This window comes from Halichondria panicea, chromosome 1 (assembly GCF_963675165.1).
Source record: "Halichondria panicea chromosome 1, odHalPani1.1, whole genome shotgun sequence".
NCBI lineage: Eukaryota > Metazoa > Porifera > Demospongiae > Suberitida > Halichondriidae > Halichondria > Halichondria panicea.
In genome coordinates, this window is record NC_087377.1 from 12,622,752 (window position 1) to 12,638,900 (window position 16,149).

Here is a 16,149-nt window from a genome sequence, read left to right on the forward strand (position 1 = left end):
TTTTTGTGATGATGTTCCCTATAATAGAATATGGAATTTCGAACTTGTAATAATTATGAAATATCAAGCAACTGTGTAGCCTCGATCCCAGGCCGAGTTTTCGCTTTTATAACGGTTAGGCGAACAACTAGGCCTGGTACTAGTTGTCTGCGCATGCGTCAATCGTTAGTCAGATTCTGACTAATGGATATTCTCGTTCACTTTTGTGACATTTATATTCGTGTACTATCGTGTACTAGAAGTCAGTTCCCGTTTTATCATTATTGGAATGGCTCTTAGCTGAAGCTTCTCTCTTCTCTGAAGCTTAGAAAACATTATTCTGAAGACTGAACAACAAGGGAAGAGGTATAAAGCTTTGTCAAGCTTGTTAAGGTCAGACATTTTTGTGTGGGCCCTGTGCTATCATCATGTTTGGCAAGATCTAGGTAGACTATAGTTTCATCATTAATATGGTGGATCAAGTGAAGAGTGTGAGCTAGAGAACTTGGTGCTGCCATCATCAGCTTGTCGACAATGACACTATAACCTGTTTAAAATACGAGAAATTTAATATAGATCTACACATATTTAGAATGTCTACTTCTCTGTACAGGAGCAATGGCTAATATCCAGCTATCCCAACAGTGCTCCTCTTGGCTATACTAATGGACGAGACTGGACAGTTTAAGGTAAGGGTTTAACCGTGTTTGGTTTCTTTAATATTGTCCTATACTTACAGGACTGGAGTATGACCTGCTCGTTCGAGCGTTGCTGGGTAGCTCAGAGGCATCAAGAGAATCTACGTTTTCTCAAGCAAAGTTTAACTGAGTTACGAGTTGGGGCCTAGAATCAGAGAAGTCCAGCAGCCTGCTAAATCGTTGAAACGTAATTTGAAGACATTCAATCATCTTGAAGTTGCCCTGGGTCACTGTAATCGTGCTGCAGCACAACTGGCAACTCCCCAGGCCCTTGTGAAGCAGCTCCCTATGTGCATATTTTGTGTGTACTCACTCTGTGCATTTTCTGTGTACAAATTTCGATTATTGATTTATTAAATGAACTCTGGACACTACTGTGCACATGACTGTACTGTGCTGAGTGCAAAACCCATGTTTACACAACTGTCACCCACAATCAACCACAATCAACAATATTCATAGCATAAGCTATTGCGTGGGTCAACTCTTTACCGTAACCTTAAGACTACATGTTGTTTGCATAGCAACATTGTATTGTGGTTTTGTGGTAACGCAGTGCTAATTTAGTACCGTATAGCGCGAAATTTTCGAGGCACTTATATTTCGTGGATTGGCCTCTAAAAGCCATTTCGTTGCACAATGTTCGCGGAATGACTGCTTACCGGAAGCCACGCCTTTAGATCTTGCACGTTATAGCAGGTAAAGAACGATTTTCGTGGACTTAATTTTCGTGTAGGATTGCTAACCCACGAAATCCACGAAAATTAAGCCCCTCGAAAATTTCGCGCTATACGGTATTTTGCAAGGTCTATGCAAACAGCTGTACCTAGTGAATTTTACTACAAAACATTTGGCACCCACTTAAATTTGGTCACTTAAAATGTTTTTTCCAATTAAATTCTGTACTTAAACAAACTATTGTGGTATCTTTGTCAACACAAGCATACAACTACAAATTTCTGTTGGAAAAAATACTAGAGTGGTAGTGCTATTAAATGCAGACAGAATAGCTGAAAAGCAGTCCTGTTTTAAACAGCTGTCTCATAATTGGTTCCGTCTCATAACACCTTCTTCTACTCTAAACTAAGAAGCTTGAACCATAGATAGTAAAGGGAAGGGATTGGAAACAGCTCAGGTGACCAATGTATTGCCCTTGGGAATTCTGACACCATGCGTGTTGCATTGCGCAAGTGCTGATTGCGATTTATTGCGAGCCAGCTGCAAAGAAGAAAGTGGAGGAAACTGCAGTAAGCACTGGCAGAGCTAGTCTGTATGTACATTATCCATAGTAAATGTATGATTTGCATAATTTACCAAATTTGTTGGATCATCAGAGCTCTTATTAGCACTATTTTACATGTATTTAGCTAGAAAATTGACCATGTATGAAACTTTGTGGGGGAATATCTGGAGCTAGGAAGTAGTCACGGTTGCTTGAGAGTGATCAGAGTGTAGAGGAAGCATTGAAATATGCAGTAGGCATAGCCAAGTTGAGCATTATGCTGTTTATTGTTAGATATTTGCATAGCAGTGTGACAATATGGATTCAAAAGTACATTTGTTTGCGGGGGAGTTGCTGGTTAACAATAGATTGTACATGGCTATTGTTTAGTTCTACATGTTACTTAATGATCCCCATGTGCAGTAAGAAAATATTTTCCTTGCTAACCGTTATAGTTTTGGAAATAATTATGCTAATTCAAACTTACCCGAAAATTGCCGTAATTGCTTTCCTAGGTATGGGAGGAAGAAAATTCAAACTTTACAACCCAAAGAAATTGGAAAAAAAAAGTGTGCTGTCATGTCACTCCCAGTTTCAATTAAGCTAACACCTGATATCAAAGTATTCCCGATATCAATTCCTCTCAAGGCACTGGAGCAAGACACAGACTACACAGTGAAGCTTCCTATCCAACACTTTTTTTCCGCTCCGCTCCTTACTACACAGGCGTTGAAACTGAGGCTAGAGAAGAAAACTCTTCCACTTCTTTGGAGCATGCATCTGGGATGCCAAGATTCTTTGCTGTTGTGCAAAATGAGCCTGGCTGAAGGTATACATGTAGCACCAGTTGTACAGGTTTCTCTGCGCATTAATGAAGATCTCTCGTGGAGCGTTTCATTTGTTGGTCGAATCATTCCTCCGAATGCACCATCAATGTTGAGCCTCCCACCAACGATCAAAACCATCGATGACATGACTACCCTGCTGGATTTTTTCGCCAACTGTCAACTTTGCTGTGGTAGCAAGGAAGAGAAACTGTTGAATGTAATCAAACACAAGGACTCAACACTCCAAGGTAAGTGAATATTACATGTGCACTTGTGCAATATTTCATTACTTTCTTTCAGGTCAAAACTCTGCAACGATTGACACATCCTCGTGTCAGCCCACAGTGAGGCATAGAGACTGCCACTACCTCCTACCACCATCTTCTAGCTGTGTACGATGCCCAAAATGCACTCGCCATCGCTCTTCTCTTCTAATACAATCTAAGCGCCTGGAAAATTCTACTCCATCAAAAAAAACCAACTATCGATTCCTCTCCAAACAAGGACTTGTTGATCGAGTACAACTGGTTCACTCACAAGTGAAAGTGATGACAAAAAGAAATTTGAGACTGAAGAAGAAACTCGAAACTCAATTCGAAGAAAATGGTATGACTGTGAGTGAGGAGACACACAATGACCTCGCTACAGTTATTGAGAGGAATTCCGACACAGTTGACTCTCTGCCTCCCAACTCATTTCAACGCCTGTTCTGGGAGCAGCAATTAATAGCCATGTCCAAGCCAAGTTCGAAGGCCAAGGGTGTACGTTACCATCCTCTCATGATCAGATGGTGCTTGTATCTTCAGTATCATTCAAGTGGAGCGTATAATGTAAGTGTTCAGCATAATTCTATATGCTGTCTTATTCTACTTGTTGATTTTCCTCTTTTACTTTTGCAGCTCTTGAGAGAGAGTGGGATTCTCAAACTCCCATCTAGCCGCACCCTGCGTGATTATACTCATTTCGCTAGTGCCAAGCCAGGATTTTCAGTCGAGGTGGATAAGATGTTAATCGATGCTTCTAAGGTTGCTAGTTGTCCAGAGCGAGAAAAATACATACTGCTTCTCCTGGACGAAATGCACGTCAAAGAAGATTTAATTTTCAACAAGCATTCGGGGGAGCTGATTGGATTTTCCAATCTTGGTGACATCAACAACCATTTGGAAGTCTACTTACGGTCTCTTGACACTGACATTGAACAGTCACCTCCCCTTGCCAAATATTTATGGTGCGAGGGCTATTTACGAAGATGCAGTTTGCGTACGCACAGTTCCCGTGTTGCTCTCTGACGGGCGACAAACTGTATGCACCATTCTGGAATGCTCTTTCCCGGATTGAAAACTGTGGACTAAAGGTTTGTATACTTAAGTATAATTATGTAGTATTCATTTTATTATACTCAGGTGCTATGTGTCAAGAATAAGTAATATACTCAGGTGCTAGGTGTCAAGTATAAGTATTAATTTTATTATACTCAGGTGCTAGGTGTCACAATGGACGGGTGTGCTGTCAACAGACGATTTATGAAGTTGCACCAATCCTCCGACTCATTTTTCTACAAAATCACGAACCCCTACACCTCAGAGAGTCGGCCAATTTTTTTCTTCTCAGATCCTCCTCACCTTATGAAAACCGCTAGAAATTGTCTATTCTCTACAAAAAGAGAAACTGTGGGTAAGTATACTTGCAGATATAGCTATACTGGCGTGTATTCAATGGCATACATGTGTTTATTATTAGAATGAGGGGAAAGACATCACGAGGCAGCACGTTGTGACTCTTTATGAAGAGGACCAGAGGGGTGGTCTGGGTCTAAGAGTCCTACCCAAGCTTAAGTACGAGCACCTTCATTTGACCTCTTTTTCCAAAATGCGAGTGGATTTAGCTGCACAGGTAAATTTTATGTGTATTTATTAATGTTTGTAAGTATGCAATCACTACAGGTGTTGAGTGAGTCCGTTTCAAAGGCACTTACTTTAAGGGGTGGAGAGGCAGCCGAAGGAACAGCCTGTTTCTTGCTACTCATGAATAAATTCTTTGATTGCACAAATGTGAAGAATTATTCAGCTGGTGCCAGGTCACCCAAACCATTTCAGCTACCCTACTTAAGTGCGGAGGGTGAGAGGCTAACGGTACTAGGCCTAACAATTACGCACGGTTTTATCAGTAAATTTTATATCATATACCGTACCCTCGCGAAAATACGCCCACCCTTTTCTGCAAGAAGTCTAGGCTTATTAGGGGACTGGGCGTTTAATTAATCACAAACGGCAAGTTTTCATTCGAACATACGCCCACCCGCGGCCTCAAATCTAGGTCTACACTTTGCTCTATGCCAATTCTTTATTAATTTATTGTATTTTCATTTTAATACATAGTATGAACATTTTATACAACAACAATGTTATAAACTAATGCATGAGTATGATTAAAGCATGACAAGAGAATGAACATAAGGAGTGGACTCTGGCTCTATTCGTTGATGTTAGATGTAGCAGAAACTTCTCGAAGGATGGTAGGTCATACTCCTACAGAGCAGCTATCAGGTACTTTGTTTCAGAAAACCAAGGCAAGGTAACCTGCAAAATTAGCCTGTGTGATAACTTTCTTGGACTTGTGTTTTCCTTTCTCAGCATATAGGACTACTTGTTCCCTGCATATACATCTTCAGGGGGCAAACAGATCCATACAGAGAAAGTTATAATGTCTGATCTTGGTCCAGCAAGGAGTATAGTCTTACTAGCTACTTCCTAAAACTTACTTTCTTCACTAAAATTAATAGTAAACATGTGGCATTCAGCTACTGCGCATGCTCAACTTCTTATTCTGGGTGGGCTTATAATCGAGTGAAAATACCCTCGTGCAAGGAAGCAAAAGAGGGGATGGGCGTTTATTCAAGATGGGCTTATTTTCGCGAGGGTACGGTAGTGGCTGAAGGATGTCTTCTTGGTATATCTGGACAACTGGGAGATTTCTGTCAAAGAGAGAGGGGCTTTCAGCAAGAGGGAGCAGAACAAGATGCAGCTGAGCCAAGAAACATTGCTAGGACTTCGAATGACAAGTTCGTGTATTATTATAGGCGCATAGCTATTCATGACCATTTTTCTGTTCAGTTTTCTCTCTTATCGAGTTGGTGAGATTTGTATTTACAATTCCTGGGGTGAAGTCATTTCTTACTCAAAGGATCTGCCAAGACCCCCTAGAAAATTTCTTTGGATGTCAAAGACAAAGGGGAGGGACACACGACAATCCCACCGTTGCCGAATTTGAAAAAAACATGCAGGCATTAAGAGTGATCAATTCCTTTGCGAGAGGTCCTGCCAAGGGTAATTGCAGAGGATTCAGTAATGAAAGTATTTTGACTGATAAAGAGAACACACCATTACCTAAACGTCGCAAGACTAGAAAAAATTAATTTTTGTAATCACATACCCGCATTGCCAATTTCTATATATCCATGCGATGCATGCAGCTGTTTTCCCAACATTAAATTTTCATGTTATAAGGGTTGACCATTATAATAATTATTGTACTATGGTTGCACCAAAGATCAAAGGCTTCAGTTGTAGTTTATACTACTTATACAACCTGTCTGACCACAGCCATGGTATATGGCAGTTATACCCGTACCCTAGTGTATAACTGCCATATACCATGGCTGTGGTCAAACTACATGTACAGCTAGAACTGAATACAGTATCCCACCTTTGCAATAAAATTGACACACTGTTTCAATTAAAACAATGACACACTACTCAATTCAATCAATATTAGCAATATTAGAGTTAGAGAGAATTCAATACAAAACAGACTACTAATGATTTTAGTCAACATAAAAAGAGCCAAGTTCGAGCGATGAATAGTTCCAAAAAGGAGGCAAATTTCAAAGAACTCCGTGATCGTGAATCGAACGATACTGGTTTGTTTGTGTTGCTTTTTTTCAACTTTCAACATTGGTTGTCACAACCTGCTTATTACATTGCTGCATGGGACCAGGAGCAGTAAGAAGGGTCCAGACTGCCAAGTGGGATCAGGTGTCATATACGGCACCTCGATAATTAGATTCATAAACGTGTGGGCGGGACACAGGAAGCCATGTGCTTGCTTTGGACACAGGAAGCCATGTGCTTGCTGCAAGTTTACCGCGAAATTGAAGAAGTAGAATACAAACTATGTCTTTTTGGTGATAGGACCAGTGTTGTTTGGTGGAGTGGCAGGTATCATCCAGTATTTAAGACAGAGACACTTGCTGGCATCTACCTGTGATTTGACTGATAAATAATTATAAATAATAAAAATCAATTATTAATTATAAGCAATGTAGCAGCAACTGATAAATAATAATAAAATAAGCAATGTAGCAGCAACTGTTTAATAAGCAATGTAGCAGCAACAAATTATATACGACCATTCACAATAGGTGTAACATCCCAATGTCCGAAAAACCACGACGTGATGTGTCTGATCAAGTTAGTTGGTGGTGCAGGCAATGCAAAACAAGAAAATCAATAAGACACGGAAGTTTTTTTTCCAAATCAAAACTAACTCTACAGAAGTGGCTGATGATAATTCACTTATGGGCGTGGGAGTTCCCTGTAACTAGTACAGACCAGCTGGCAGAAGTGGAGAAAAAAACGGCTATACCTTGGTATAAAAAGTCACAATTCATGAATATAATTAAGCCTCTATAATGACATCAATATTATGGTTACATTCCATTCCACATAATTAAGTGTAACATATAATTATGTCACTACTGTAACCAATGTAACATCAATCACCACTGTAACAACTGTAACACTTGTCACCACTGTAACAACTGTAACACTAGTCACCACTGTAACAACTGTAACACTAGTCACCACTGTAACGACTGTAACATTTGTCACCACTGTAACAACTGTAACACTAGTCACAGCTATAACAACTGTAACACATGTCACCACTGTAACGACTGTAACACTTGTCACAACTGTAACAACTGTAACGCTAGTCACCACTGTAACAACTGTAACACTTGTCACCACTGTAACACTAGTCACCACTGTAACAATTGTAACACTTGTCACCACTGTAACAACTGTAACACTAGTCACCACTGTAACAACTGTAACGCTAGTCACCACTCTAACAACTGTAACACTAGTCACAACTGTAACAACTGTAACGCTAGTCACCACTGTAACAACTGTAACACTTGTCACCACTGTAACAACTGTAACACTAGTCACAACTGTAACAACTGTAACGCTAGTCACCACTGTAACAACTGTAACACTTGTCACCACTGTAACAACTGTAACACTTGTCACCACTGTAACAACTGTAACACTAGTCACCACTGTAACAACTGTAACGCTAGTCACCACTGTAACAACTGTAACACTTGTCACCACTGTAACACTAGTCACCACTGTAACAATTGTAACACTTGTCACCACTGTAACACTAGTCACAGCTATAACAACTGTAACACATGTCACCACTGTAACGACTGTAACACTTGTCACAACTGTAACAACTGTAACACTAGTCACCACTGTAACAACTGTAACGCTAGTCACCACTGTAACAACTGTAACACTTGTCACCACTGTAACAACTGTGACACTTGTCACCACTGTAACGACTGTAACACTTGTCACAACTGTAACAACTGTAACGCTAGTCACCACTGTAACAACTGTAACACATGTCACCACTGTAACACTAGTCACCACTGTAACAATTGTAACACTTGTCACCACTGTAACAACTGTAACACTAGTCACCACTGTAACAACTGTAACGCTAGTCACCACTCTAACAACTGTAACACTAGTCACAACTGTAACAACTGTAACGCTAGTCACCACTGTAACAACTGTAACACTTGTCACCACTGTAACAACTGTAACACTAGTCACAGCTATAACAACTGTAACACATGTCACCACTGTAACGACTGTAACACTTGTCACAACTGTAACAACTGTAACGCTAGTCACCACTGTAACAACTGTAACACTTGTCACCACTGTAACACTAGTCACCACTGTAACAATTGTAACACTTGTCACCACTGTAACAACTGTAACACTAGTCACCACTGTAACAACTGTAACGCTAGTCACCACTCTAACAACTGTAACACTAGTCACAACTGTAACAACTGTAACGCTAGTCACCACTGTAACAACTGTAACACTTGTCACCACTGTAACAACTGTAACACTAGTCACAACTGTAACAACTGTAACGCTAGTCACCACTGTAACAACTGTAACACTTGTCACCACTGTAACAACTGTAACACTTGTCACCACTGTAACAACTGTAACACTAGTCACCACTGTAACAACTGTAACGCTAGTCACCACTCTAACAACTGTAACACTAGTCACAACTGTAACAACTGTAACGCTAGTCACCACTCTAACAACTGTAACACTAGTCACAACTGTAACAACTGTAACGCTAGTCACCACAACTGTAACACTTGTCACAACTGTAACAACTGTAACACTAGTCACAACTGTAACGACTGTAACACTTGTCACCACTATAACAACTGTAACAACTGTAACACTAGTCACAACTGTAACAACATGCCACCACTGTAACATCTGTAACGCTAGTCACAACTGTAACACTTGTCACCACTGTAACACATGCAACAACTGTAACACTAGTTCTTATAGTACTTATAGTCTATAGTGGTGCCAGACTAAAGTGTTACAGTAGTGACGTGTGTTGCATTGGTGACATGTGTTACAGTTGTTACAGTGGTGACAGATGTTACAGTTGTTACAGTAGTGACATGTGTTGCATTGGTGACATGTGTTACAGTTGACAGTTGTTACATTTGTGACTAGTGTTACAAGTGCTACAGTTGTTACAGTTGTGACTGGTGTTACAGTGGTGGCTGGTGTTACAGTTGTTACAGTGGTGACGTGTGTTGCATTGGTGACTAGCGTTACAGTGGTGACATGTGTTGCATTGGTGACATGTGTTACAGTTGTTACAGTGGTGACAAGTGTTACAGTTGTTACAGTTGCGACTAGTGTTACAGTTGTTACAGTTGTTACAGTTGTTACAGTGCTGACAGATGTTACAGTTGTTACAGTGGTGACAGATGTTACAGTTGTTACAGTGGTGACATGTGTTGCATTGGTGACATGTGTTACAGTTGTTACAGTGGTGACTAATGTTACAGTTGTTACAGTGGTGACAAGTGTTACAGTTGTTACAGTTGTGACTAATGTTACAGTTGTTACAGTGGTGACTAGCGTTACAGTGGTGACATGTGTTACAGTGGTGACAAGTGTTACAGTTGTTACAGTGGTGACTGGTGTTACAGTTGTTACAGTGGTGACTGGTGTTACAGTTGTTACAGTGGTGACATGTGTTGCATTGGTGACATGTGTTACAGTTGTTACAGTGGTGACAAGTGCTACAGTTGTTACAGTTGTGACTGGTGTTACAGTTGTTACAGTGGTGACTGGTGTTACAGTTGTTACAGTGGTGACATGTGTTGCATTGGTGACATGTGTTACAGTTGTTACAGTGTTGACAGATGTTACACTTGTTACAGTGGTGACTAGCGTTACAGTTGTTACAGTTGTGACTAGTGTTACAGTTGTTACAGTTGTGACTGGTGTTACAGTTGTTACAGTGGTGACAAGTGTTACAGTTGTGACTGGTGTTACAGTTGTTACAGTTGTGACTGGTGTTACAGTTGTTACAGTGGTGACAAGTGTTACAGTTGTGACTGGTGTTGCAGTTGTTACAGTGGTGACAAGTGTTACAGTTGTTACAGTGGTGACTGGTGTTACAGTTGTTACAGTGGTGACAAGTGTTACAGTTGTTACAGTGGTGACTGGTGTTACAGTTGTTACAGTGGTGACATGTGTTACAGTTGTTACAGTGCTGACAGACGTTACAGTTGTTACAGTGGTGACTAGCGTTACAGTGGTGACAAGTGTTACAGTTGTTACAGTTGTTACAATGTTGACAGATGTTACAGTTGTTACAGTGGTGACATGTGTTACAGTTGTTACAGTTGTTACAGTGGTGACTAGCGTTACAGTTGTTACAATGTTGACAGATGTTACAGTTGTTACAGTGATGACATGTGTTACAGTTGTTACAGTAGTGACATAATTACATGTTACACTCCATGCGTACGTACACTTATTGGAATGGAATGTAACCATAATATTGATGCCTATACCCTCATTATAGAGGTTTAATTATATTCATGAATTGTGACTTTTTATACCAAGGTATAGCCAAAAAAACTGCGATCGATGTATACCAGTGGTTGAGGGAAGTTTGTTCCGCCAAGCTTGTCAACACACCGTGTATTCTGGGTGGGCCTGGTATAACAGTGCAGATCGATGAATCTCTATTCCGACACAAACCAAAGGTGAATTAATATATAAATTATACATTAGTGTACGTTTGTGCTGTACACATACAAACAGCATCACAGAGGAAGAGCTACAACGCAAGATATATGGGTGTTTGGTTTGGTAGATACATCGGTAACACCAGCTCTAGGATACATGGAGATTGTGAATGACCGAAGAGCTGTCACTCTATTGCCTATCATCCAGGCTCATGTAGCTCCTGGAACAACCATTCACTCAGACCAGTGGGCAGCGTACAACAACATGCTTTCTCTTCCCAATGTCAGCAGTTATTCTGCTGTAAACCACTCACTGCATTTTGTCGACCCGGTAACTGGAACACATGCCCAGAATGTGGAATCCTACTGGAACCGTGTCAAAACAAAATTCAAGAGGATGAAAGGATGTGACAGTCATCAACTTCCAAGCTATTTGGATGAATTTATGTGGAGGGAAAGATTTACCACTAGCCACAAGGATGCCTTCAACTCCATTCTTGGGGAAATAGCACAACAATACCCTGTGTGAGAGTGAGAATGGCAGTTCTTACATCTCTACCATTATTCAACATTATTTAACCAGGATTTTAGTCAGCCATTGGTATTATTTAACACTATATAGTCAACCATTGGTATTATTATTTTACTGACTCACTCAGTCACTGTTTTTGGTTATGTAGCCAGATCTTTTCTAACTCTTTGCTGTGTACATTGATTTTGTGTTGCTAAGGACTTGCACATGGCTTCCTGTGTCTCGCCCACTCCCGCCCACACGTTTATGAATCTAATTAGCGAGGTGCCGTATATGACACCTGATCCGCCAAGTGTTTCTCAGACTAAAGAGACTGCACTGCACTGGGCCAGTACAGTAGGCTTGTGGAATGATATTTTGGGGTACATTTGCACTCTTTGTAGACAAGTAGCACCAATGTACTTTCTTGAAGTGCCTTCTATAAAGATGCAGAAACACAGCCTTCACAATTGCTTGCTTGAATCATAGACGCTTGCTTGAATCAGCCATCGCTTTTTAAAAAAATAGCAAATTCATTGCATAGCTATAGCAACAGTGACGTCAAACAGTAGTTATAAGCATATTCATTGAAGAAGCATGACAGGAAGTAGCTAAACATAGTAGTACAGTTCTAAACATAGTACAAGCCAGTTAAACTATGTTTAACTATAACTTATAGCCAGTATACATGTACAGGATATAATTATTATACTTACTATAATTATACTAAAATTATACGTTCATGTAGAGTTCAGTTTCTTCCTCAGTGCCTTGCTCTTTTGAAGGCTTGTTTTCGTTGAAGACTTGTAATTCTCTACCCAAACACTTGCAAAAGAGAAACCTCTTATTGTGATATATAAATCAGTAGCTAGTTTTAGTAATTGTTGGCTCTCTTCTTGTTCCCAATCTCCTCCCACAATCGACCAATAAAACAAAACGTCGTCATTACCTACAACAAACTTGCATATCTGCTCCAGATCAAAACATCGTTTTACTGTTAAATGCTTTCGTAACTCCAATTCCATGGCAAGAAATACCTGAAAAACGTCATTTCATTTACACGGGTCAATCCCCCACGATCAATGGCATCAACCCAATCATTTGCTGTGCCACCTTCTTTTTCATCATCAAGGAGGTCCCAGATACAAAGTTGTAGTTCTTCTTTGAGCAGATTAGCAGATTTCTTTAATTTTTTTCTTGACTTCTGACTGGAGACTTTGGTGAACATGTCATCATTAACAACTCTTTGAACAGCAGACAGAACAAGAGAAACAGCTGCAAAAAGTACAAGGAAATGGGGTTAAGGCTACTATACTACCATACACTTGAGCTTTATAGTCTAAGGAATTATAATAGCTAGGTGACTTTGTAGAATAATAAAAACTTACACGGAGAGACACTCATACTCGTATGCAAAGTAGTAGCCATTCTCTTGCAAAGATTTCCAATAAAAAAGCATCAAGCTGTACTTCCTGTCAATTTCCGGTGCGACACGCATGGGCCGCGCGAAATCCATGTGTTTCCAATCCCTTCCCTTTACTATCTATGCTTGAACTTGCTGCATGTTAGCAGCTAGCTAACACTATACACGCGGCCTTTATTCGAGGCACCCTCCATATTTACAGCTGAAGTGATCCCGTACCAAAAACAGTGGAAAAGGGTCACTACAATAGAAAGCTAGAATTGTGACTTGTTTGTTGCTCTGTTAGCTGACTCTGGGATCCTACTCCATCCAAGAGTCATACTTCTCTGAGATTCTTTGCTGTGATCCTAGACTAGGACCTAGTTCACCTCATGTACCACTAAAACTCTGTTCTCAATGTTTCAGCATGTCTCCAGTCTGGTTTAGTTTTATTGCTCCTGAGTTGCTGTGCTAGACAGCTCAGTCATACATCACTACATGCACTGCATTATATCACTCTTTTGGTTTCTTGTCACCAGCCGAGGGTTTGCACTTCAGTGCTCTAGTTATATGTATGGATAAAATTACTTCAATTCAAAATCCTTCTTCACCAAGAAGTTGTGTGGCTATCCATGCTGTAAACGCAGTGCTGTGGCATCCATGCAGGTGAATAGAAAAGCTCATCACAAACAAACAAACAAACAGACCAACAGACTACTATGCCCGTGGTGGGTAATAATAATAATTAAAAACAAAAGTTCAGCCTCTAATTAGTCAATCTTAAACGATGTTCGACAGCTATATAGGACCTCACAGACAATATTACTTCCTGCATAAAAAAAACATCAGCAACTCAAGTAACAACAAACAGGTGATTCTATTTACGTAACAGTGCAATATTTGAGTGGATATATATATATATAAAGTTAAGAGCTTACCTGCAAATTTTGACGAATAGGCATACACCTAGATTATTGTTAGGACAATTGTTGCAGCTGAAAGAAGTACCCAGAACACGTATGCTGTTTTTATACCTGCAAGAATAGAATTGATAGATGGTTCAACACTTTTTAGAAAAGCTTGAGAATGCGCCCTGGCAAATCTGGAAAAACCGTCAGGAGATTATTTACAATAAAAATTTGAGTAGCAATCAGGAAAAGTGAATAGTGTTTGCTAACCGCTCAATGTTAACAAGCCAGGATTTTGAGGAAGGGGTTATCATAGATGAAAGAGGGTATTAAGTGCCCGATTTTTAGCTGCGCAGTGTCGAAATTAATGGAAGCCATATATCTTATTAATGATGTCATAATCAACTTATCTACCTAGTTGGGCGTCGCCCATATAGAGCTAGCCTATTATTTTAGTAGATGTAAGCCAGAATAGCAAAGTTTAGAGTTTTGCTTGCCTACTAGCTAGCTAACTGCAGCGAAAGAGAAGGGGTGATCAGCCGGATAATCAGATACATTTTCTTTGTGTTTGTAGGTGCTCGAGCACCCCTATTAGGCCATGATAAATTCTGCTCGTAGCATAATAGGTGTCAAAGGAAATAATAGGCTCAATGTTCATTTTTGGTAAAGATCATTACAGCAAGTTTTGCATAACGATGTTCTCATGGCAAAAAATGGCTGTAAGGTGGATCAGTTCAGTCAGCAAGAGATAACACTGAGAACCATGATAATTAATTATATTGTGTGTAAGCTGTGTGCTGTGTTTATGTCTACGTCTTAATTTTGTCTATAATTATTATGTCGCATTTTTGGGAATAATCAGAGAATATTCGGATTTTTTCTGAGGCACAGAAAGAATAGGGTGAAAAAAAGCAGAGCCTAACCCCTATAGCACTCCCCCTGAATGTATGCCATGTGAATGGAATTGTACAAGTAATCTGTTAATTGCCGGGGAAATTAATGAAATATTGGGCTACTTTAAATAGGAATTATTGCCCTAAATGCATGGTTTTCGACCTTATTACTGTATATTAGCCACTAACTTTTATTTATCCGAATTGTGTCCGTCAAAACTCCATCGGTTGTCTGGTTACACTTGGATGTCACTGTTATACGTGCGTAGACATCTATGGGAGCACTGATTGGTTCAGTAAGTATTGCTTCGTAACTATTCCTTTCTGCAGAAATATCGATGGATTTAATTAAAGTGTTATTCTCAAACACCTGGACCGTGAAGTGCCTACAGTCATAATTTCCATCATTATGTGTCCAGTTTATTCGCACACCAGCCATGTTATCTTTGTTAAAAGATCCTACCATAGGAGCCATCACATCTAAAGGAGGACCTATGGTAAAGAAATTAATGATTATGTTAATAGCTTGGTATATGCACCACACTTATCAATCATCTCCAAGAGGATGATGAGTACACTTTAAATGCTTTGTTTACTGACTGAGTCTATCATAATTAATAGTACCTGAAGGTTTGTACCGAGCTACAGCTTGACCGGAAGTTGGGAGAACAGTGCATTGAACAACAAACTCTGGCAATGAAGAATTCACTGTCAAGTTTGCTACCATCAAAGGTGAATCAGTTGATATAAGAGTTATTACAATAGGGCCTCTTTGACGTGCTACTCCCGGAGAGTCCAATTCACGCACATACAACACAGGAGTGTTTGAGTTAACGTATGGTGGTGCTGATAGCCTCATTTGATCTCCAGTTCCATTGCAGACATAGGTAACCTTCTCTCCTGGACAAACATACATTCTGTTTTGCAGAGAAGATGTAATGGTCATCTGACCAGACACATTTACAATCAGATATCCTCCTAGAAGTAGAACTGACCAAATCACTGATCCCTATTAAAACGGCAGACAGTTGGGAAACAAGACAGATAGTATTAGTATATAGCTAGTATGCTAGGACTCATTTATAGCTTCTATAATCGACTTACCATTGACATTGCCATTGGAGTTTTAAGGATCTCTATGAAATATATCCAGCCTAGTCTAGTCTATGTCTACGCGCGCTCAGCTAGCTAGCTAGCTCTAGGTACGTTAATGGTTTGTGTACGTCATTAGTCTACTAGTCAGGTGCTCTGACAACATGGGTATTGAACCTGAATAATATTTGTACATGTAACTAGGGGTAGTACACTGGTGCAAGCAGA

General features: G+C 40.0%; 2 protein-coding genes and 2 long non-coding RNA genes across 4 annotated transcripts in view; 3 read left to right on the forward strand and 1 right to left on the reverse strand.

Moving 5' to 3' along the window:
- LOC135349820 (uncharacterized) overlaps nucleotides 1–16,149 on the forward strand; it is a 56,561-nt gene that overhangs the window by 22,662 nt on the left and 17,750 nt on the right. The gene's annotated exons all lie outside the window — the stretch shown is intronic.
- On the forward strand, nucleotides 79–1,039 carry LOC135350310 (uncharacterized). The gene is made up of 3 exons (XR_010399108.1): nucleotides 79–372; nucleotides 593–668; nucleotides 719–1,039. It is a non-coding gene; the product is annotated as an uncharacterized LOC135350310 (long non-coding RNA).
- On the forward strand, nucleotides 2,415–6,750 carry LOC135342932 (uncharacterized; the record flags this gene model as incomplete). Its single annotated transcript, XM_064539821.1, is given in 8 exon segments — nucleotides 2,415–2,974; nucleotides 3,027–3,556; nucleotides 3,626–4,012; nucleotides 4,205–4,435; nucleotides 4,467–4,619; nucleotides 4,670–4,858; nucleotides 5,655–5,787; nucleotides 5,840–6,750. Coding segments are annotated over 8 exon segments (2,485 nt in total), but the record flags the coding sequence as incomplete, so codon positions are not given.
- Nucleotides 13,692–16,094, reverse strand: LOC135350270 (uncharacterized). Its single transcript, XR_010399099.1, has 5 exons — nucleotides 15,934–16,094; nucleotides 15,454–15,838; nucleotides 15,019–15,321; nucleotides 13,967–14,062; nucleotides 13,692–13,857 (listed from the first exon to the last, which is right to left on the reverse strand). It is a non-coding gene; the product is annotated as an uncharacterized LOC135350270 (long non-coding RNA).